The 23,012-nt window shown below is 41.3% G+C and overlaps 2 protein-coding genes across 4 annotated transcripts in view; one reads left to right on the top strand and one right to left on the bottom strand.

Annotated features, from left to right (window-relative positions):
* zgc:77752 (uncharacterized protein LOC393862 homolog) overlaps positions 1-23,012 on the bottom strand; it is a 411,733-nt gene that overhangs the window by 302,913 nt on the left and 85,808 nt on the right. The gene's annotated exons all lie outside the window — the stretch shown is intronic.
* Positions 1-23,012, top strand: part of si:ch211-1e14.1 (UPF0606 protein KIAA1549) — a 42,272-nt gene that overhangs the window by 9,835 nt on the left and 9,425 nt on the right. For all 3 annotated transcript variants that reach the window (XM_022202443.2, XM_022202434.2, XM_022202424.2), the window contains exons 3-13: positions 6,564-8,642; positions 8,757-8,845; positions 9,260-9,419; positions 9,541-9,671; positions 10,649-10,841; positions 10,931-10,990; positions 11,090-11,235; positions 14,531-14,708; positions 15,248-15,432; positions 20,263-20,492; positions 22,316-22,452. In XM_022202443.2, coding sequence (XP_022058135.2) covers positions 6,564-8,642; positions 8,757-8,845; positions 9,260-9,419; positions 9,541-9,671; positions 10,649-10,841; positions 10,931-10,990; positions 11,090-11,235; positions 14,531-14,708; positions 15,248-15,432; positions 20,263-20,492; positions 22,316-22,452 — 3,588 coding nt within the window. The remainder of the gene's footprint in view (positions 1-6,563; positions 8,643-8,756; positions 8,846-9,259; positions 9,420-9,540; positions 9,672-10,648; positions 10,842-10,930; positions 10,991-11,089; positions 11,236-14,530; positions 14,709-15,247; positions 15,433-20,262; positions 20,493-22,315; positions 22,453-23,012) is intronic.

Genomic DNA, 23,012 nt, shown 5'->3' with positions numbered 1-23,012 from the left:
CAATGGAATCTTTCCCATCTTAAAAGCTTCCTTGATAAACCAAATGTCAGCACAGCCGTATCTTGATTGTTTGACTGCTCTCAGCCTATGCAGCTCCTGCCAACTGAGAAGAGCCAGTCACGCAAGGGGCTCAGCTGAAAACAGAACCATGTGTGGGGTTGTAGTTAGCTAGCATTAATACCAAAAAGACCCTTTCTTCTGTCTCTTCTTTTTTTTTTCAAATTACACAACCATTAAATTACTTTTTTTGTAATAAAGACTCTGGCAAGCATAGGAAATGATATCATTACTGGGCTCTGTAATTGGTATCTCAGATTTCTTAAGACACACAGGAATGTATGCGTGCATTGTAGTGTTCAGTGTGTACATCTGTGTGTTGCTGCTTGGCTGATATTTAGTGTTTAGTGCCTGATTTAGTAACCTCATTCCAATGATTAAAGGTGGGTTGCCCAAAAAAATGAGTCTTGAACGAACAATTCAGCTGGACCTCATATCTTTGCTGTGTAATTTTTTCCTGTTCTTGTGTGATTTGTTTATACTGAGACCCATAGAAGTTGCTTTTAGCTTGGACACGCTGTCTCTTCCACTGAAAATATTAGCATACTAATCCTTTGACAGGCCACTTGCATTAAAGTAGATGGAGACAGAAACACATTTGTTGTTTTGTCATCTTTTGCTGATGTCCTTGCCAATGTAATTGTTGTCTGTCAACTCTCACAAGCCTCAATATTTCACTGTGGTAAGGGACATTGATTCACTTTAGAGTAATGCAATGTTACCGCTTTCTGTATATGTGATGTGTGGTTGAGTAAAGCAGACTGAGGAAAGGTATTTTCTGTGATTCAGTTCCAGACGTCAGCAAAGTGCTGTCTGCAGACAGGCATTATCAGGTTAACTCTGTTTTGGCCTTGAGATCTGTAGTCATGAGAAGACAGCAAAGACAGAATTACATACTATCTTTCTTGGAGGATTTACATCTGTTTGTGTTCATTATTATAGGCTTTGCCATTTCATACAAAGCCTTATTACATACAGTATAACTATTGTGTTTTTCATTTCCCACGGTTTTTTAAAGTTTACTCTGTAAATATTTTATGCTAGTCACAGAATTCATTTCAAACATGCAAGGCTTTATTTAAAATATATGAAAAATGTCCCAGAGAACACAATTTTAAAGCCCCACATGAAATATTTATGCATAACCATTCAAGTAGTTCTTACATGTCTCAAAGCAATATGATTTGGCTAAACTGGTAAAGATGTAAACAACAAAGATACACTGCTGTTAATGGAAAGCAAACCATCTATTGCCCTCATATTCTTATCTGTTTGTAAGCATATTATTAGTTTGAATGCCGCAGGTAACTGTACAGTAAATCTCTGCTCTGCAAATGCCCTTTAAGGTGGTAGTCTACCCTAATTTATTAAACAACTTATTTTGTTATAATTTCTAAACAATGCAACCAATCAACACAAAACTTGGCACAAAGAAAGATAGATTTAGTAGAAGCGTTTTACATTTAGCTAAAGTCTGCCACAATTTGTAGTTTCCATAGCAACAGATTTGGCGAGATACAAAAAATCTTGTGGAACAAATATCTTCAGAAGGAAAATAGCTATAAGCACCAAATTTAGTGTGCTGACTCCTTATGTTATTATGTGTATGTATGTGTTTTAAGTAGACAGATTTTTACTTCATCTAATATTTCTGCTCAAATAGAAAAAAAGGACTCTTTTCATGGTTATCACTCAAGTATACAAAATAAGAAAAATCTGTCTACTTAAAACATACATAGTAACATAAGGAGTCAGCACACCAAATTTGGTGCTTATAGCTGTTTTCCTTCTGAAGATATTTGTTCCACAATATTTTTTTGTATCTCACCAAATCTGTGAAACTATAAATTGTGGCAGACTTTGGATAAATGTAAAATGTTTCTACTAAATCTATCTTTCTTTGTGCCAAGTTTTGTGCCGATTGGTTGCATTGTTTAGAAATTATAACAAAATAAGTTGTTTAATAAATTAGGGTAGACTACCACCTTAAGAAGGGGAATAATAACAGTCTGTAAAATTTAAACTCAATAAAATTGGCCAAGTGAAACAGAAATGTGCTGCCAGTATTTGTAACAATTTTAAAAAAGTCACTCAATCTGCTCAGATGCTCTGGAAACTGTGCAAAGCTATTCTGAACAGTCAGACACATATGTAGGTTAGTGGGGGAGCTGTGATGATCCGACATATGATTGGACTTAACTCTTGGACTGGTGCTGCTACGAATGCACTTCCATCAGCACAGTCTCTCTGGTCTGCTCTATCTCTTTTTATTCCATTGTAGGGTTTTTGTAAAGGAACATCAGATCAGCCACCAGCAGTAATAATCCCTCTCTTGCCAGAATCCTTTTTACATGATTGCTGGCAGTGATTCAAGCCTGGAACTGGATATATAAATGGAAACAGAATAAACCAACCAAGCCACAAGAAGGGCATTATTTCTGTGTCATCATCTGCTTAAATATGGACAAATGGATTTTTACTTGAGCGCCTGTTAGAAATGGAAGTGGTCTCGCAGCAAAAAGACGCTGTCCTCTGTGAGATGGTGTAATTTAAGGAAAACCCACAACCACTCAATGCCTCGACTCAGTTGCCAATCACCACCGTGCATCATAAAAATGATTAATTAATGAATAACTCTCTATTTATTTTTAATGCAAATTTGGTTGAGTGCATGGCCACTATTCATAAGATCAAGTATACGCTAAAAGACACATCGAGGTCTGATGAAGGGAAAAGGAATATCACTATCTTGCAATTTGTAGTGAGTTAATATAGATTTTTCTGTATTAATTCGACAATAATGTCAGAGTAATGACACTCATTTATGTGTTTTACAAGGAGACGGCACAGGGCTGTAACTTTCTGCTATGAAAAAGTGTAAAATCTTTGTTCTTGCTCCTCATCCTATACGAGACTTTAAACTGCTTACGTAATTTATTTATCAGGCTTTAAGCGTGCTAATGCAGTAACAGCCAGTCCCTGTTTCTGGTAATGAGTTTTTATTGGCAGTGAAATGAGGGCTTACCATAAAAATGATTCACTTTCTGGAGAAACAGAAAAGGTGACTAACTGGGGGAGTGAGATTAGAAAGAGAGGGGAAAAACTGAGTAATTTACATGAGCTGTGTGTTTGACTTTCATGCTCTCATGACCTGATATTTGAAGGTGTCCATCTGCATGGGACTCGATGCTTAATTTCGCAGACATGCCAACAATAAGCAACCAACCAAGTGTGACACACTCGCGTTTCAGGGAACAGGTGGCAGCGCCGACTGCACTTCGAGGCCTTTGTCAGTTTTTGCCGACTGTAATGTCAGCCTCGATTCAGGCTCATCACACTCGCTCTGTGCCTGGCTGCTGTCTGTCGCACCGAGCTCTGACTGCCATTAGCAAAGATTAGCCTCCGGGTATTAGGACCACACATGCTTAATTATTAAGAATAAGTAGCCATGGCTTTTACCAGTAATAGTTCAACTTTGGATTAGCACATTTTTCAATTTGATTTCGTCTTGTAGATTTAAAAATACGATTCTAGCTAAACAACAGCGTAGTCTCTATCTGTCTGTGTTGCGTTCCCTTGTTCTTACCTTCCATCATCATCATCATCATCATCATCACTACAATTATCAGTGTCATCGTCAATCACCTGCCTATAGTAGTCTCTGTCTTAATTAGCAGGATGTTTGTCATCCCTTCAGGCGTGTTTAATTGTCCCAAATGTGACTAAAATGAAATAGTTTGTCACTGTAGATGCGTGTTGAGATGAGGTGACATTTTGGGGTCAGACACAACAGCGTGACCTCAAACATCAACACCGTGGCTGTCTTTGTTCTCTTATATGTACGTGACATTTAAATATATTTTTGTTTACAGCCCAATGAATAGCCGAGCGCAGCATTATCAATATTATGTGTCTTGGCTGAACTGAAACGGAATATTAACACGGTAAAATGTACATTTCTGTGCCCAGAGCACCTCTGACACATTCACATGGACCGCTTATCATTTGTTTCACATTATGCTTCAACTGGGACTTCATTACCAGCTGATGAGGTATCATCCTGTCAACTACATATAAAAGACTTAATATCACACTAAAGCAGCTTTTCCTTTCTTTTCTTTGTTCCTTGTCTAGCTCAGCTTTCTTCCTATTAATGGTTTACCGTATTATCGTATGCTCAGTGTGTGTGTGTGTGTGTGTGTGTGTGTGTGCATCTGCCCAGCTGTGTGCTTCATCCCCCTGGGTTCAAACACTTGGCACGGCAGACAAGGAGCTGTGTGGCAGTTTGGCGAATGTGCAGCACAGACTCGCCTTCAAAGAGGAAAGTCTTGGCTTTTCCTTTCCGCGTCCTTTCCAGCGGGCTGCATTATAGTAGCATGTTGACTTGATTAAGGTACCAGTGTAGGCTATAATTAAGTTGGGAGTTTTCTCCTGGGCCAAGCCAGAGGCCTTCTGCTTGTATGAAGTGATGCGGTAAATTGAAGTCGATGCTCCAGAAGTATATTCTCTCTTGTTGATGCTTTTTATAAGTGATCTGCTCTGTGCTCCCAGTGTTAAAAATAGTCTTCTCCCTCAGCTGATTCTGTAGCTATTTTCAAGACGTGCATGATTCTGCAGAGCTTCTGTAAACTCCAAAGAGCGGCAGCCTAAACCAGCTGCATGCTGAGTCACTGTGTAGAGGCCGTTGGTGGCGAGCTCCTGGCAGCATCAATAATGCTGCCTTTAAAGTCCTGTTCTGTTCAAGACCCACTTTCAAGAACAAATGTAAGACGTACAGCCTGCACTGAGCTTACTGAGCAGAGGTTGTTTATGTTGTAAATTCTCTCTACCAGACATGAGCCCTGTATATGGGTCATTCTGGTTATCTATAACCCCAATAACAATAGGATAAGATCCTTTAATGTAGCCTGGCACCTTATTGTGGAGACAGCTTTCAGCACAACTGTGAAACTTCAATTTCCGCTTTGAAAACTATTATTTTGGAATATTTATGAAACACATTTAGGCGTATTGCAAGCCTTCACAGCTGCATAGAACTGTTTCTAAGGTCTATTTCTGTGAATTATTTAAGAGTTATTTCAGTTCGTGTAGCTTTTCTCCAACACGTCAGACACTGATGACACTATGTATGACATACTATGATGTGTAATATGGAAAGACAGACCTTGGCACTCAATTAATTGTAGTGACTGCATTGCCTCGCATTTTCCATTTCTACATTCTGACTTTTCTAATGTCACCCTGGAGGATTGTAATGCTGTTTGTGAGAGGTACAGTTGCTTCCTGATGAGTTGAAAATTGCACCATCCATCACCCCGAAATCAGGCACCATAAGAAAAAATGAAATAAACAAGACAAATGCTCTCTCTAGAGTGTGATTGTAAAATCCCAGACATATGGTCAGTGTGTGCATGTCAGCATATTCCCATAGTTTGAAACTGGAAGCGAGGAAAACCGTTATGGTCAGCTTTTCTCATGATTTCACAGTGTAGGCTAGCATTGTCTTTTTTTATCATCAGCTTGTGAGTATTTCCTTAATCCTCTCCTCTACTGGCATTTTCTTCAGAATTAACATTTAAATGTTAGTTGTACTAGTGATTTGGTCTAATAGTTTTCCTTGGGAGTGAACAGATACAAACAAGCACAAAATGCTGCTTTCCACAGGTAGTATGCACTGCAACAAGATGAATAACTAGTGTTTTCTGGTAAGCCATCTTTACTGGTTCATTGATTTCAGATTCCAATTTAGTGACAGAAGGTCCTGTCAGTATAGTATTGATTTAAACTAAGTATAGACCTGGGTTACATAGAGCATCTTAAACCTACTGCGGCTTTGACCTACAAATTTCGGTGAAGTGTCTTGCTGTACTCTACAGACTGATGATGCAAATAGATTGTAGTAGAGTGTGTAACCTTTGTTCCAGAGAAGACCATGAAAACTCGTCCTGTATCATATCCAAGTGAGCAGGTCCGGTGGTTTTTATGGAAACCTCAAGGATCAATGCTCATGTTGGCCATTTACAGACCAGTGAGCATAACACTGTCAAACTGAAGCTGTTTCACTGATGTAATGCCAGTCCAGTTACACAACATAGCTTATAGTGGGGTGCCTGCCTGTCTGCCATGAAAAGTCATCATTGGTCTCATCCTGCCTCTCTGTTCACACAGTTTAACCTCCCTGTGTGCTGAAAGGAGTAACAGGGTCTTACCTGGTCTCCCATAAGTGACAAAAATGCAATTAATTGAATGTTAAAGTAGATGTGAAATATCATGTTATGTATAAAAACATATACGTTTGCTTAAAAGATTCACCCTAAACCTGCCTTTAATTTGACAAAATACATTAAAAAGCAGTCATTTTCAATAACAATTCAATTATTGTCTTTGCCTGTTGAGAATAAGTTGTTTACTTGCTAGATGAGCCTATTTTTTGAGCCGAGCCCTCCACAGTGGGCTTTTCTTGTCTCTTATGCTGTACTAACCAGAAGCACTTTGTTCCTCTGCAGATGAGTCTCCGCTGGACTCCACACACCACCCCATGGGACGTCTGGGAGATATTCCAGAGCCCCCGGGGTCATCACCATCGGCCTTACCAGACTCTTATTACACTGCCTTTGAGAGCCCAGACTCACCTGGTGCCCTGCCATCAGTTCCTCAACCAATCCATGAAGCCAGGACTGCTGAGGCAACTGCTTATGAGAACTCCAAATCCAACACACCGAGGGATGCTCTCACAGAAGAGCCACATACACTCACAAGTCCCCCCTTGAGCCCCTTTGAGCCTGTACTTGGTTCTGGTCCACAACTTGAGGCAGACTGGAAAATGAGTACTACAAATTCAGATCACAAGTTCTCTTCTCCCTCCCCAACTCCTACAACGTCCCAGCCACGGCTCCAGTCAAATACGTCCTCAACATCGCTAAGCCCCTCTGCTTTTACCGGATCAAAACCTCAGCTAAGTCTTAACTCTGAGCAGGAAGCAACTTTTAGCAAGCAGCAGGGTGGTGCGTCAGCGCAAACGCTTGCAATCATGGCCTCAAAACCTGGCCAGCCTTCTCCTGAGCCTCCTAATCTGGCTTTTGCTGACTCTTTACCAGATGAATTTTATAGTAAAATCATGGATGAAAACCAGCTGAGCCCCAGCAGTGCCCCTTTGAAGGAGAGCAAACGGCCACATTTCATCAACATGCTACCCAACCAAGATGAAATTCTGTCTCTTGGCTACAATGTGCCTTTCATCGCCGCCCAACCCTCATCACCTTCTTCTGAGCCCACTGAGGTTTCTCCAGAGGACTTCTACCCCACCAACACCATGGAATTGGACTGGGGGTCTGGGGACTACTTGGAGACCATGTCCTTCTTTGATACAGATAGAGACGACTACTCTCTGGTCACCAAGGTGCCCTCTGACTCGTATGATATGGAGGACTATACAGAAACCTATGACACATCCTTCCCGTCCAGGGTGGGCATATCCCCCTCATCTTTGCACCCTCTTCATGTCTCGCCATCCCCCAGCCTCGTAACAGCATACATCGGTCCACTGAAATCCATTTATCCTTCCTCATTTTCCACTACAGTTCAGTTTACAGTGGAACCCACTCCCACAGCTGACAGTGATATACCCGACTTATCAGACATAGACTGGCCAGATACTTTCACAATCCAGCCAACAGATGTCCTCTTACCTGACATGAACAGCTTGGAGTACTACACCACTCAGCTGACCAAGGAGAACAACGGTTCAGACGCTGGAGCTGAACACAGAGGGAATGTCACTGTGGTGTCTATCAGTTCTACAGACATCACACCAACCAGTGGCTCCAACAACAACACAAAACTGACTGAGGATGAGTCCTCCAGTGATCTGTCTGGGTTTGAGCCTCACGATGAATCGTCCACGTTAGTACCTACGGAGGAGAGTCCTGTTTTGGTCAATGCCTCTGAGCCTTTTCTCGATCCTTCAATAGTCCCAAACCACTACCTTGATCCCTCTTCTACCATGTGGAGTGGGCAGGTGTCCACCACAGACTGGTCTCCACATGTACTCACTGTTAGCCTTAACGGAACTGCAGTAACAGAAGCTGTGCAGCCCACACCTCTGCTGCCAGATGATTTAATATCTCCATCCTCTCTGACGGACGTCCATTGGTTTGTTACAGAGTCTTTCCCAACTGTAGCCTTCTCACCTGCTCCCACTGAACCCGCTGTCAACGACACAGAATTAATTCCCCAGGACTCTACTTTTACTGAGCAAACTTCAGTTTCCACTGAATCCACATCCCATAACGTCACTCTGCCCCCCCTTGTTGTCTCGGGTAGTGAGGGGGTGACTGAAGATGGAGTTGACATCCCCGCCACAGTGACCTTGATCCCAACAGGCAGTGAAGTTAATACAGACTCTGCTGCACCCAAAAGTACAACTGCCACAAATACTCCTCATCAAGCTACAACTAGATTTACAGCCACCACTAAAGCCTCAACCAGTGTCAACGTCATCCCCACCACTGGGGCTACGACCGCAGCTACAACGTCAAGACAATACCTCTGTGACCTTGGCAGGCCAGCTTATTTAATAAAAATAGGTGAGTTTGACATCTCACTTTGTTTCGACATATATAATGGTGTATAACTTTAATGTGTAGTTTAAATTTGACATATCCGTATACGAGAAACTATAACCTTCCATCATCTGCAAGGTTTTCCTTCTGGAGCAACTGTTGGATATGCCAAATCTCAAGTCAGAGACATACTGAAAGGGGAATTCAACAAATCAGTGGAGCTACAGGTACATTTATTTATGCAGCAGTTAATTAATATTTTTTATATTTTATTGATTTTTAGAAGAATTTAAGAATCTTGGTCACATGAAGTGATTCAGGATGAAGTGGACTGTTGTGTAATGTGTAAGTAGGTTTTGCATGAGTGTGTGTATATGTGTTATCTGTATGTAAGTATGTTTTCTGTGACCATTACAGTGGTGCATACAAACTATGAGGGCCAAACCGCTTCCTCAGTTTTTATCTAGGGCTCTGTATTAAACACACCCCAGGCCAGGAGTGTTCACATTAAGATCCACAGCAACTTTGTACAATTAAAACCTCAACTACTTATGTAGCACAAGTTATTTGAAGTAATTATGAATGACTGACTCTAATGAGTGATTTGTTTATGTCATTATGTTTCTGCTTTTTCTGTGTAGGTTGTGGACCCCCCACCTAAATTCATGTTTCGCGTCGTGTCTGGTCCCGTTGTGTACACGGCCATATCCGTCATCAATGCTCTGCGAAGGTCTGGCCGCCGTTTCCTGTCTGTGTCTCCCAACTGGATGACACCAGACAGTAAATATCAAGTCCACTCTGGTAAATGGGCTCCATCAAGCCTTCTTTTGAAACCGCTAGAAGCACTTTACTGTCAGCATTTGAAATTTTGTAATAATTATTAATTTTCTAAACTCAAACCCTCCGTGACTCCTCTGTGCAGTGCTGCAGTTTGTTCCCGCTCACATAGACGTCCGGTTCTGCAACTTCAGTGAGAGCATCGAGAAAGGCTTGACCAAGGCCTTTGCAGAAGTACGCCGGCGCTCAAAGGAGTCGACCAACTTCACAGTTCATGTGAGTGAAACCGAGTGAGGGAAGGGAAGAACGGCCGGCCGTCTAGTTGCATTCCAGTTGAGATGTTTTCATAGGGGTGCTTTCTCTGTGGCTTTGCACCTCAAAGCGCAGTGACTCAGTGACATTAGTCTAGAGCCCTCTGAATAATAGCCGTTGTCTGGCAGAGCTGATTACTTTTGGTGGAAGCTATGGCTTTTTTCGACATTATTTTGACTTCAAGTCTTAGCTTATTATTTGTTTTGGTTGCATAGATTCATGCTCATTTTTTCCGTCCATCTGTCCATTTTCCATCTTTTATTAATTCTGGATGTGAGACCTAGCAAATAGCCCAAACATTACTCTAACCATCCATATTCTCCATTTCTTACAGAGCAGTCTCATTCTAATGAGAGGCCCAAGGCACCTCAAAATCGATCCTGCTCTTGTCTAAACTTCCACTCGGTCTCTATTCTAATGTTATAACCATTATCAGATTCATGTTTTTTCTTCTAACTTTGTGGTTGCTGCCATAACTCCACTGTCTACCTCTTTCTTCATCTGACCATCAATCATGAATAAGACTCCAGGATTATTTACTTGGATAATTATATTTAATGGACTTCATGCTGTAGTTGCTGAGTGTTAAAGAAGCTTACTGTTTGTTAATAATGAGCTTATTTGCTATATGTTAGATGGCTTCAGTGAGGTTTTGTGTTATCCTATTATACTGATTACACTGATGCCTGCATTATAGACTTTTAGTTGGAATAAATGTAAGGATTAAATCAAGCATTTTTTGTACTGTAGAAATCCTTTGTGAACCACTATCAGACTGCTCAATTCTGTCTCCTATTTTCTAATCACTGAAGCCAATTATTATCAGAAAGAGAACTTCATTGTGACTCTTTAAGAGACAAGCAAGCTTTAGCAGAAGCTACATTAGCAGCAGGATGGAAGACGTTTTGTCTGTCTGGTGTAATAAGAGATGTGTGTTTCAGATTGTAAACATCACCATGGCTGCACCTAAATATGAGGATCACCGACTTGTGAGACAGCCGGTGGACATCACCTTCACTGTTCGTGGTTCAAGAGGTTATCTGATGGGTTCAGAGGTCAGCAACGCTCTGATGAAGCTCACAATGGTGGAATTCAGTTATTACATGGGCTTTCCCGTACTACAGATAGCTGAACGTACGTATCGTAAGGTTGTCCCTCTATACTTTTTGCAGTTTGGTTGAACCGCATTCCACTTAATCATCATTCTGAACTTCTTCCAACAGCTTTTCATTATCCAGAGTTGAACACCAGCCAGGTCCTTCGCTCTTCCTGGGTTAGAACGGGTATGATGGTTTCACGTCCCGGCATGCTAAAATGCAGCTACAAAGTTGTACAGTAAAATATTAAACAGTTTTTACACTGTGTGCTGTTTCTGCACATAGTGCTCCTGGGTGTGCTGGACCAGAAAGCGAGTGAGAGGACCTTTCAAGCTACCATGGAGCGCCGGGTGGCCATGCTACTCGGGGAGGCAATGGGATTAGGCAGACGGGTTAAAAGAGCCACCACCACCGGCAACAGCAGCGTTCAGGTACTTTATAGTTTGTAGATTGATTCAATACTTTTTCCAGCTACATCGCCCTTTTTGACAGTCTAACATACACTGAAATATGTCTAAAGCATCACAACCAATTTAGGTCCACTCCAAGACCTGTTTTTGGGGAAAAAAATTCAACTTCGTGCAGATAATTTGGAGAAAGTGACATTTTGAATTGCATACTGTGATTGTCTTTATTTCAAGAGCAGCTTCTCAGGAGAACTCATTACAAACAAATCAGGAGTCCTGATTTCAGACCTTTTCTATTCATTTTAACGTGAATACAATTTATTTAGTTCTAGGTTTTAAATTAATTCCACCTACATGAAGTACGTGTTTCACTTGTTGAATTTCTTAATTTCGTAACAAAAATGCCGTGTTTTTTAACTGGAAGTTTCTCTGTTGGTTACTCCCTAAATCATGAAAAAGCATCCTTCCCTGTACCCTTTATATCATGATTCAATGATGCAAGCTCCCTCTTAATACCTTGTCTGAGTACAGAGGGGTCATTATGTGAGTGTCCCCGTGTTTGTAACCAGTGAAAACCTTAGCGCTTTACTAATCAGGCTCCAGCCTTTGTGGGTCCACTCTGCACCTGCTCATCTCATCTCTGAGGGGACAGGATATGGCTCTGTCTCCATGGCAACAGCATCCCATTCAGCCCAGGAGCAAGCCACTCAAAGATCACAACATCATGGGTTCCTATTCTTTCTCGCCTTCTTCATTTCTCCAGTCCTTTCACTTGATGGATTCTGTTAGCCACAAAGCTGCTAAGAGCAGATCAATTATTAATTGTGTCTTTTTCTCTGTCTGTTTCCTGCAGTTGGGATGATTAGGAGTGTGTCTGTTGTTGACAAGTTAGCGTGTGTGTGTGAGAGAGAGAGAGGGGATTTAGAAAGATTTGGAAATTAGAAGAACAAGGACAGCAAAGTTAACGAATAAAAGAGACTTGCTCCGAGACAAGAGCTGCATATTTGATCTGACCTCATAAAGTCTGAGTGCGTATGGTGGACTTTAAACAGTCGGGCTGTCAGAGTGATAAATATCATCCTTGACTGAGTAGCAGCCTCAATGTTTCCGACCTTTCTGCCTCCTGCATCGTCTCCATAAAACTCACAGAGCAATTTAGGGAAACGGAGCACCAAATTAGTGGTGAACCGGCCCTTAGTGTCGGTTTTTGTGCTAAGATTAGATCTCTAATTTTAGGCTCTGGCATCCTTTCTTCCTTTCAAAATGGTATTTTTTTCACAGGCATAAATTTGAATTTCTGTTATACATAGAAGCCTTATTTTGTGCTTATATTTCCTCCAACTGTGATAGGACACTGGCATTTAGAAATTCCGGTTTGGCTTTTGCTTACATTTACTCGTACTCGGTTGGATATAACGAGAATGAGGGGATTCAGACTGAGCATCTAAACATCAGCAGAATCCTTTGTCTTGCTCTCTTGCACACTCATACTGTTTGTCAGTCAGATGCCCTCGACTGTCACCACAGAATCGCTGTAGCGTTGGCACCTTTAAGAATGCCTTATGAGTCTGTCTGGACCGATAAAAGCGAAGGTTGAGCTGGGGTTGCACAGTAACACACACACTCACTTTGCCTTCTTTCCACTCTAATAACCGTGCATGGACTGGATTAGACCCTGAATGAGTGAGCCTGCCCAGACGGTTTTCTGTGTCAGCCCAGAGATGACCTGCACTTTACTCTTTCCAGTAACACAGACGGCAGACTGTGCTTTGCCTCAGGGCACCCAGAGGAAGAGCGTACACACACACAAACACATCAATGTGCTAGACGACATGTAAAAATATTAGAACAATGAATACTCCAGTGAGATTAAAGAATGTGAGCTGATGTATCACAATGCGGTTTGTACACATGTGAAGGCTTGTGTGTGTGTATTTATTAATGCATGGAGGTTGTTTTACATAAAAATAATATTAGAAACAGTTTTACAGGCATTTTTGTTAAGTTAAATAAGTATTTTATGTATGCAGATGAACTATTTGACATTTTTTGTTGTTTTGATTTGCCTGCAGACATTAAGTGAATATAAATCTTCATTTACTTTTTAAAATAATAATAGTTTTGTAGATTCACTGTAGTGTTTTATCAGGTGTTTGTGTATTGGGTTTCAATACAGTACAGGGAAGCTAGGAAGGCCAAATCAATGCGTATTTAATTTAGTTTCTGCAGTCACAGAAACTCAGAATTGATGAACATTACACGGTTCCATGGAAAAAAAAAGACACCACATTCGCCATTAAAAAGTCATCTTTATTACTGAAACTGTGACATTTTGCTCGTTACGGCCTTCATCAGCCATTCCATTAGAGAGGCTTGTGCGTCATCGTCCATGAATCCTATGTTCATTTTTGGAAGCACATCTTTTCCAGCTGCTTGAGCACCGCCTGTTAGCCACGAATGTTTCAGATGGGAAACATTTGCAGGGTATGACAACAAACGGGAACATCGGTTCAAACATGGAGTTGGAACTGAAGCTCACATTTGTCTGCACCTTGCCTGCGTGTTCGCTCTCAAAGCTGGAAACGCATTGAAGTAAACAAAGAAAGGAAAGAAATGCGGTGGTGAAAGATCATCAGCAGAACTGTAAAGACCTTTAGCAAGATGATTGTTGAAAATCAGAACACTGTGAGGTTTGCAAGCTTGTGTTCTTGAGCATCTGGACACGTTAATGTTTGGAAAAAGACATAAGAGGCCAGCTGTTTAAAAGAGGGGTGAGTAGCACTTACAGCTATCACATAGTAGTCATTACGTGTGGTGATTGTTCTGTAATTACATTGCAGTCAGGTAATATAGGACCCTGGCATCCTTTCTACATACTGAGTAATGCGTTCTGTGGAGCAAAGACAATTTCCTCATTGTATTCCCTTGTTTCTCCATATTAATGCCCCCAAACAAATACCTGAGTTTTTCTGAAGTCGAGGATTCAGTCAAGATCTCCTATATCCTGCCCAGTTCCCAAATAAAAAATATTCTCCCTCTTTAATCACCAGAAGAAATACTCATAGTTCAGTCACTTCATACAAGCAATTAATGACTTGTCCAGAAATGGATTAAAGCTGCTTTGATGGTACCCTTACATCTTATTAGGCGTTGGATATTTGTTTGTTTCATACATACTTTTCTTATGTATATGAGTTTTGTGCATTTCTTGGACTACCTGCTCACCTGAACTGTTCAAAAAAACCTCTGTCACATCTGTGCATCTACCATATGATCCCAGTTGACACATTTTTCCAATCTTCCTTGTTTCATTTCCCAGATTGTAAGTGCAAGCCGGCTGGTGGGTGCGGACCACCCCTTAGAAATAGTGTATTTTGTGGAGGGTCCCAGTGGTCAGAGGATGCCTGCTGACGAAACGGCTAACCTGCTGAACAACCTGGACGTTCAAAGGGCCGCCATCGTCTTGGGATATCGTGTGCAGGGCATTTTGGCACAGCGTGAGTATCTCTTACACACTAGACAACTGAAATAATGTATTTATTGAGGAGGGTTTTAGAAAGACTGCTTCCATATTCAGAGTGAATAATTAACTTATATTTATATATTGTATCGTTGGCATATTGATGGAGGTCTTGGGTTTAGTTGATCTCAAGGCCCTAATGTGAAAAAAAAACTTGGATACAACATTACTGCTGGCTTCATGTGTTTCTTTGCATGTTTATAGTAACACTGGAGCTAATTACCTCTCTTTGTACACACGGCACCAAAATGCTGTCTTCCTCATTAAAAATCTAAACAAGGGATGGAGGACTAATGAGAACCCCTCGAGGGAGTTCTGTGCCTGTACTGACTGCCGTTCTCTTACGGTACTTTCCCCAGGGAAGAAATGAGCGTTAATTAAAACTAATGAAGGTCTGCATTGAAGATTAGAACAATGAGACTAAGCTTTACATCTTCAAGGTGTTTGTGAAAATGCCGTATTTGTGTTTGAAGCTCACTTCAGATCTAGAAACTCTGTTCCGTCTTTTGTCCACAGCTGTAGAAAAGGTGGCGTCCTCGCCGTCTGACACCGAGAACAACAACATGTGGGTCGTCATCGGGGTGGTGATTCCCCTCCTCGTGGTCATCGTCATCATTTCCATCCTCTACTGGAAGCTGTGCCGGACAGACAAGCTGGAGTTCCAGCCAGACGCCATGACCTCCATTCAGCAGAGGCAGAAGGTAGAGTTCCGTCCATGCTCCACAGTAGTCGTGTTTCCAGACAAAATACTTACTCTGAACATCGTAATGGAAATATGTGAAGCGTTCCTAGTCCTGCCACTTTGTAACATCAGTCGTCAAGAAGAAAAAACTGTGATTCAGTGAGTTATAACGTAAGCGTTAAGCAGAAGTTAGTTGTTTTCTTAGTTTTTTAATTCATCTTTAATTCAATGCACCTATTATGGTTGTGCTGGGTTTGTAAGTCATCATATAGTTTGGGGTAAAATAGAGAGAACTGCAGTAATAAAACAACAGAACAACAGACAAAGGAAGAAAGAATAAATTAATAAATGGGCCTTTATATAAATGCGGTGAAGACATAATTTAAGGTCTATAAAATTATGCTTTATTTACCTGAAAGTCTTTCTCATTTGCCTTCTGGGGAGAGGTAATTTTGGCCACAGTTGTAATACTTATTCATGGTTGACGCTGAATTATAAAATCCTGTATAATGTGTATATTTTGCATGCCAAGTTGTGTTATGTTGGTGGCGAAATGGTTTACAAATACTGTATTCTGCAAAGAAAGTTTTACATCAGCGGACGTGTAAAGCCAGAAAGATGCGATCCCTTTAAAATTTAAAGAACCTGCTGATTAATGAGGTGCATCTGTCATCGACATGAATGTGCCGCAGGACTGCAGTAAATGTGGATGTTAAATGGGGATTAGTAAAACTTTAATGATTCCAGTAGGGAGACTCATTTAAGGACGTGTGCTGGGTTACAGCTCATGTTGTTGTTCGTGCATTAGATGAGCCTTAGCTGCTCTTTATTCAAAACTTTCTGATGTTTTCTTACTCACTTTCTTTGCTTGAAGCACAAACAACCCCGCTGTGCAGTTTTCCTTTGTGTGATTTTGTTTTCGGTTTGTGAGAGCTGAAAAACCTCTTTCCTTAGTGTCCTCATCTAAACTACAAATAATGCCATTTGGATGCACTGAGGCTGTTTTCTGCCTTAGTATTGCTTCCCTCTTAGTTTAACCCCATATGCCCATATGTTTCCTTAAAGCTAAAAGACACACTAAAGATTTCCAGACACATCCTGATGCACATTTTCCTCTCCGGTCGTGGATTTAACCCTTATAAAGTGATTTCTGTATATCAAAGTTACATATTTAGATGTTTAACCCATAAAAAATAATCATTTCCTGCCTTGAAAGTACTTAGATGTAACTGTACAATGTTGCTTCCTCCAGAATGTGCAGATCTTTAAAGTCCCTGCGTCTCTCTACACACCCTGACCTCGAGTACACAAACTCACCTACACTGGAAAAAATGCCCCTCTCAGAACAAGAATAAAAGAACTTATTTGAAGGAGCTTTTACCTTAAAATAAGTGAAAAAAAAAATCTGCTAATAGAACAAGTGAAAAATGGCTTGGTAAGATTTCTTGAAATAAGATATGATATTTAGAAAACAGATCTTAAAAGCAGCTGGGAAAACTTATTTTAAGCTGCATTTTACCGGGATTGTCAAGCTGAGGTGTCTTAAAATATGCCAGACATGCTAAAAAAATGGCAGTTTTTCACTCAAAAGTAGATTTTGGCTTTCACGAAACCTCCTAATTTGAGATGTATTAAACTTATTTTGAGTTTTCTTGTAAAATACAGTTCAAAACAAGAAAATTTCAAGATTGTTTAAGATATTTCAGATGCATTGTCTTAAAACAAGCCCCTCCGTCTTGCTGAAATGTCGCTTCTTAAGTGAATTTATCTAAAATCAAGTGGGATGAGACATTTTGACTAAAAATAAGACAACCAGACTTGGAAAGATTTTGAGTTTTTGCAGTGTACTCTGCTTAAACACTGTAGAGCGATGCTACATAATGGCTAGTTGTACTGTTGTAGTAATTCAACCGCACATGTTTGATCCAGAAACTGACTCCGTAGAAGAATATTAACAGAAACTTAGCCCCACGCCACCAGCTGAATGGATTATTTCTTTAGGATGCTTTTGTACACAACCTTGGACGTCTGAATCCATGCTTTTGAGGCATACGCTGCAGTTTCAAGGTGAAAATGGTCCATCATGACATTTATTGGTTATTTTGCTTGTTGTATATCTTCCAGCAATATTGAAAGTCATGTTAACAAGGTAAAAATCTTTATTTTCAATGGAAATGGTCTTCAATCAATAATGAAATGCCGTTCCATGTATTATATATGCATGCGTACTAGAAATGCGTCATTTCTCTTTCAGGAACCGTGTCGCATTAATTAGAGAAACACAGACAAAGCAGGGGTTATGTAACACTGAAGTACTATCCAGTGCCTGAAGACGGGCGTGTTGGAGTTTGTGTTTTTAGTACCATCCTGTGTGATGTAGCTTACAGTGGCTTTTAATGTGTAATATGTGGGACTAACTAATGCCCAGGTGTGTTTCGTCTTCACAGTGACTCACTGAGAACAGCAGTACCACAGAGCTTTGTGCTCCATAGTAAAATAGTAACCGAATCGCTGTCTGAGTCGTGCACACCTGCAGTGCTTTCTTTCCCAGCGACTCTTTCATCGTAAAGTTTGATGTTGCTGACACCGAAATAGCACTCTGCTCCAACCTTAAAATCATTTTTTAATGTAGCCTGAATTATAACTATCCTGTTTATGTTTCAGCTGCAAGACGTCCTGGTTGATCTTTCTGTCTGTGTCTGGCTTTTATTCCCCTCCACTTGTTTGTTTTTTTTCAGTTTCTATGCACAGAAATCCTTCACTTTAATCCAGTGCACTAAATCTAATGCTCAAAAAGTAAGTGTCTCTGAGTCTATCTGCTGAACACAATCATCTATCACTTGACACCACTCCTCTTCTCTCAGTCCACGACGTCATTCAGAGAGTCAAGGACCTCTCTCCACCAGCAACTGCCTCCAACCAAAAAGGATATTGAGTTTAGTGAGGATGAAGAGGAGGAGTATGAAGAGGAAGAAGAAGAGGAAGAAGGGGAGGAGACGGAGGTTAAAAGGGGGAAGGTACAAAGCAGTGTCTGGTGGTTTGTAGAAAATCTAGGCAGACGCTAGTTGTGTTTGAAGTAGCTTCTTTGTGGTGTTTTATCCAAATATTTCTATACAGAACAACATGTGTTTTACTGAGTAGAAATCAGATGTTTGTTTTACTAGTTGACATATATAAATATAACAACATTCTACCTCATCACTAGAATTATTTGTCCTATCCATCACTGATTCTACTTAGACACTAGTACCGCTTCCTAAGACCAAACAGAGTACATACACTGAGGAAGAGGAGGAGGAGGAAGAAGAAGAAGAAGAGGAGGAGGAGGAGGAGTATGAGGAGGAAGAAGAGGAAGAAGAGGAGGAAGAAGATGATGAAAAGGAGAAACTTAAAAGGAAAGAAACTACACCAGAAGCACAGAGAAGACAGCGGGGCAAAACTGTGATATCTAAACCAGTGGGACCAGTGAAGAAAGAAGAGAAAATGAAAGCATTGTCTAAAGGAGGACGAAGAGTAAAAGAGGAGGTATATTGTTAGATATGTATGATAGACCTGGAGACTAGTGCCGGTTTATGTTAATAGATTAGTATCCTGCTCTCCCTCGTGATGATGACTAGACAGGAAATCAGACATATCAAGGATTTTACTGTGGATTGTGATGTGTTTGTAGTCTATAGATCCTTTTGTATACACAATGTCTGTGTGGTGAAGTAGTAAATGTATAGTTGTCATTTTGCATGTAGGCAAACTGCCCCCCCACCCCCCCAGTTTGAAAACAGACCAGACTAAGTAGAAATTATTGAGTGTAAACTGTGGGAAATTACTCTAGCTGTGTGTGGAAAAACACATTACTATTTCAGCTGCAGCTTTCTGAATGTGTTCCCTCTCAAAGGCTGGTCCTGTTTATGTGCCGTGAAGAGCAGCGCACACAAACATATGCACACTCACTCTCTCTCTCTGTCAGGATTAGCCGTTTCATACTGACAAGCATCACACTGGATTTGCAGTCTTGCACCAACAAGCTCCTTCTAAGCCGCACATTTTGCTTCGGTAAACTCAAAGAGTGTAATTTAGCGAATTAACAGGAAAATACCGTGTCACCCTTCTCTGCTCACATAGTCACAGGACCAGAGTTTCACAAGCAGCAGTCACACATGCTGAAAACTGACATCCTCTGTTTACTCCTCGGCTGCTGCTGGAAAGTCCTGAGGGCTTTACACTCAGATAGTCTCGGCGCTTCCATCCCCGGCCTCCATCCCCCACCACCTCAAAGGGAAGAAAGCAGCTCCATGTTTACCCAAATCACTCCCTGTCCTGCTTTCTCATAGGCTTTCTCTTTATTCATTCATGTCTGTCTGAACGTCCCTCCTCTACAGCCATTCATCAGTCATTCAGCCTCATTATGTCTCAGAAAACTCCTCAGTCTGTCTGGCTGTCACTAACAAATCTGGGTCTTAGTGGAATTTCAGGGCACCACTTTGGCTTGACTCCTTGAACTTTCAGTTTCATATCATCACAAGTGTTATTTTTATTTTTACATCCAGAGTATCTTAATTTTACCAGTGGATTTAAAATCTACAATTATGGGTGTCATATTGCACTTACATTTATGTTAATGATGGTGAACGCTGCGTCTTTTCCCCTCTATTTACAGAAGGGTCAGTATATAATTGCAGGACTTTTTGTAACATTGTTGACATTTTTTTCACTCAATTATATATTGACCCATATATAGTTATAGTATAGTTTTCTTTTCTCACTGTCTGTCCTGCCTCTGCCATGTCTTTCTTTCCATTCTCTTTTTCCTGTATTCTTACTTTCTTGCCTTCTCCTCTGCCCGTTCCCTCAGCTGCAGGCTCCCAGTGTGAAAGGCTTCGACTTTGCCAAGCTGCACCTTGGCCAGCAAAGTAAAGATGATGTCATGGTGATCCAGGAGTCTGTCCCGCCTGGTCCCGGGCCCCTCCCTGTGTCCGTTAAAGATGGCCTCAGTCCATCTGAGAATGGGGAGATCCCCACGCCTATTTCCAAAGCTTCCCTCTCATCCACCAAGGCGTCCCGCACCAGTCGAAGGCGAGAGAGGTCAGTGCTGCTGGTAGTGCTGAACAAAAACAAATGAATGTGGATGAGAAACTATATTTTGCAAACAGAGGTTATGTTACAGCACATATAGAAAAAGTGCTGAAAAGAAGCCCTGAATTAGCATTATCAATCCATTTAATTTTTTAGGCATATTTTTTTTCTAGCCTAGCCGCGCTAGACAACCCACGGCAACGAATTTAATTCTCTGCTAGGGTGGGTCTAGTTACCCTCGGTAAGCCTCGAGGTTGGATGCTCCTAAAACTGGCCGACGAATCACCATGAAGTGTAGAGTCAGAAGGCGGGCGTAACTAAGTGACGACAGAGGCGTGACGATTCTGACAGAAACAACCAGAAACAACTAGCCTAGCCGCGCTAGACAACCCACGGCAACGAATTTAATTCTCTGCCAGGGTGGGTCTAGTTACCCTCCATAAGGCTCGAGGTTGGATTCTCCTAAAACTGGCCGGACCAATCACCATGAAGTGTAGAGTCAGGGCGTAACTAAGTGACGACAGAGGCGCGACGATTCTGACAGAAACAACCGGAAACAACTAGCCTAGCCGCGCTAGACAACCCACGGCAACAAATTTAATTCTCTGCCAGGGTCGACAACAAAAACGACAACAGTCGTTGAGCTCCATTAGCACCAACTCTGAATAATCTTTCTGTTAACATGTCTGTAATATACTTGAGCTTCACCCATTGGCTATATAAATAAGGCTTCACCGAACTCCCGCATTCTCTGATTTCCGGCGCTCTAGGAACTCCGTCAGCCTATTCGTTGCTGATTGGTTGTATACCTACCCAATTGCTGCAGAGTGATTTGAAAGACAACCTTTTAGCCCGAGTCGAGAGTTCCTAGACCCTTGTGTCTTCAGACCTGGGTCTAGCGCGACTAGGCTAAATTTTTTTCTGCTTTTTGGTGATATTTCAGACAATAAATAAAGACACAGGAAGTTTCACTGACATTTTTACTTATCACCATTCCGTTTTAGTTTAGCGTTTTCCTCTGTTATCATCAACACATTGTCCTACTTAACCTGTACACACACAATTCAAAATGTGCTCTGGTTATAGTCGTCCACCCCTCATAGATGTTTAACTTCTTGATTTAGATTTTTAATGGAGCTTGTTGTTACCCCACTGAGGTGATTTTCCACTCAACTCAATTGGGGCAGTCAGTGAAGCAGACAAAAAGCTTTAGACAGATCCTCTGATTAAATATTTATGCACTAGAGAGTGAGGGGTCGACATTTGCTTTCGCAGACCGGTCTGTATCACTTACATTATACTAAGTTAAGGAAAATGTACTTTCTATTTTACTTTCTGTAGTTTTTATTCAACCCCAGTCACATTTCTAAAATGTTTAAACTGATCTGCTTCATGTATACTTGCTAGGTTTTCATTAGTGTTATCCATTTATTGAGGAATCTTCCATGAATACCTTGGTAGCATTCCTCAGAGCACTAACCGGCCTGGTTATTAGATGAATGACACCAAATCATTAGTAGAGCAATTCCTGCAAATGCATCTGGTTGATTTCTGCGACTAATGTGTTCCACAACACCAGCTAGTTGTAGACTGAGGGACTGACATGAGTTGTTTCTCCTTAGTTGATATCCATCCAAGACAGTTTGTCACTAGAAATCCTTTTGAGCATTTTTCTCAGTAAGTCGTAAACCACATTATCATTTCTTAGAAGTCTCCTACCAGCCTTTACCTTTCTGGAAAAGCACTGCTTTTGATTATGCATGACATTCCTGCATGTTAGTATGTTCTTAGGCTTCTATTATTCATGTAAGTGTGCGTGTTTTTCTGGGTAGGGTCTCCCCGTCAGACGGTGACTCGGTGGTAAGTGACCATTCCAGTGAGCGCGAATCGACCGAGGAGAACCTGAGAGCCCACGCCACGCCCAGCGACAGCAAACACACCCGGAAGGTCCCCATCAATGTTTTAAATGGCAAGTGGCCTCGGCAACACTCACCATCTCTGCTCCAAACACAGAGAGAGAGTATGAAGGGGGGAGGGGACGGAGCGAACTGAGGACTCTTGGCTGACATAAAGAGATAAAGAGAGAGCAGCTTGATTGACAAGAGGGCCAGACTGAGTGCAGGCGAGGCTGTGAAGTGATAAAAAAAAGGCTGAAGAATAGTGCAGCATCAACCCAGGCAATGATATACAAATTACAGAGCAACGGCAAAAGTAAAACACCTGGTAAGAATTCTTTTTAGTGGTCGAATTAAGTCCAAAGAAAGGATTTAGGAGGGAATGGGAGAAAAAAAATAGCTAAACTTACTCTATCTGACAGCTTGTTGATAGATTCAAGCCTGCAGTGCCATTCAGAGTCTGTGTCCTGGAGCCAGAGGCAGTCGGGAACCCAGACTACAGCAGCCTGACTCACCCACAGAGGAATGATCTCTGCTTTCTTATTGATAAATCTCTGCCTGAGACTGTACATGCTCCGCTCGGTGTTTAGAAGGAGACGATATATGAAGCACACTGGGTGTTATGTAATCCGCC

The sequence above is a fragment of the Acanthochromis polyacanthus genome, chromosome 8, assembly GCF_021347895.1.
Source record: "Acanthochromis polyacanthus isolate Apoly-LR-REF ecotype Palm Island chromosome 8, KAUST_Apoly_ChrSc, whole genome shotgun sequence".
In the NCBI taxonomy this organism is placed as follows: domain Eukaryota; kingdom Metazoa; phylum Chordata; class Actinopteri; family Pomacentridae; genus Acanthochromis; species Acanthochromis polyacanthus.
Note: the sequence above shows the minus strand (reverse complement) of the source record. Positions and strands in the feature narration are given on the sequence as shown.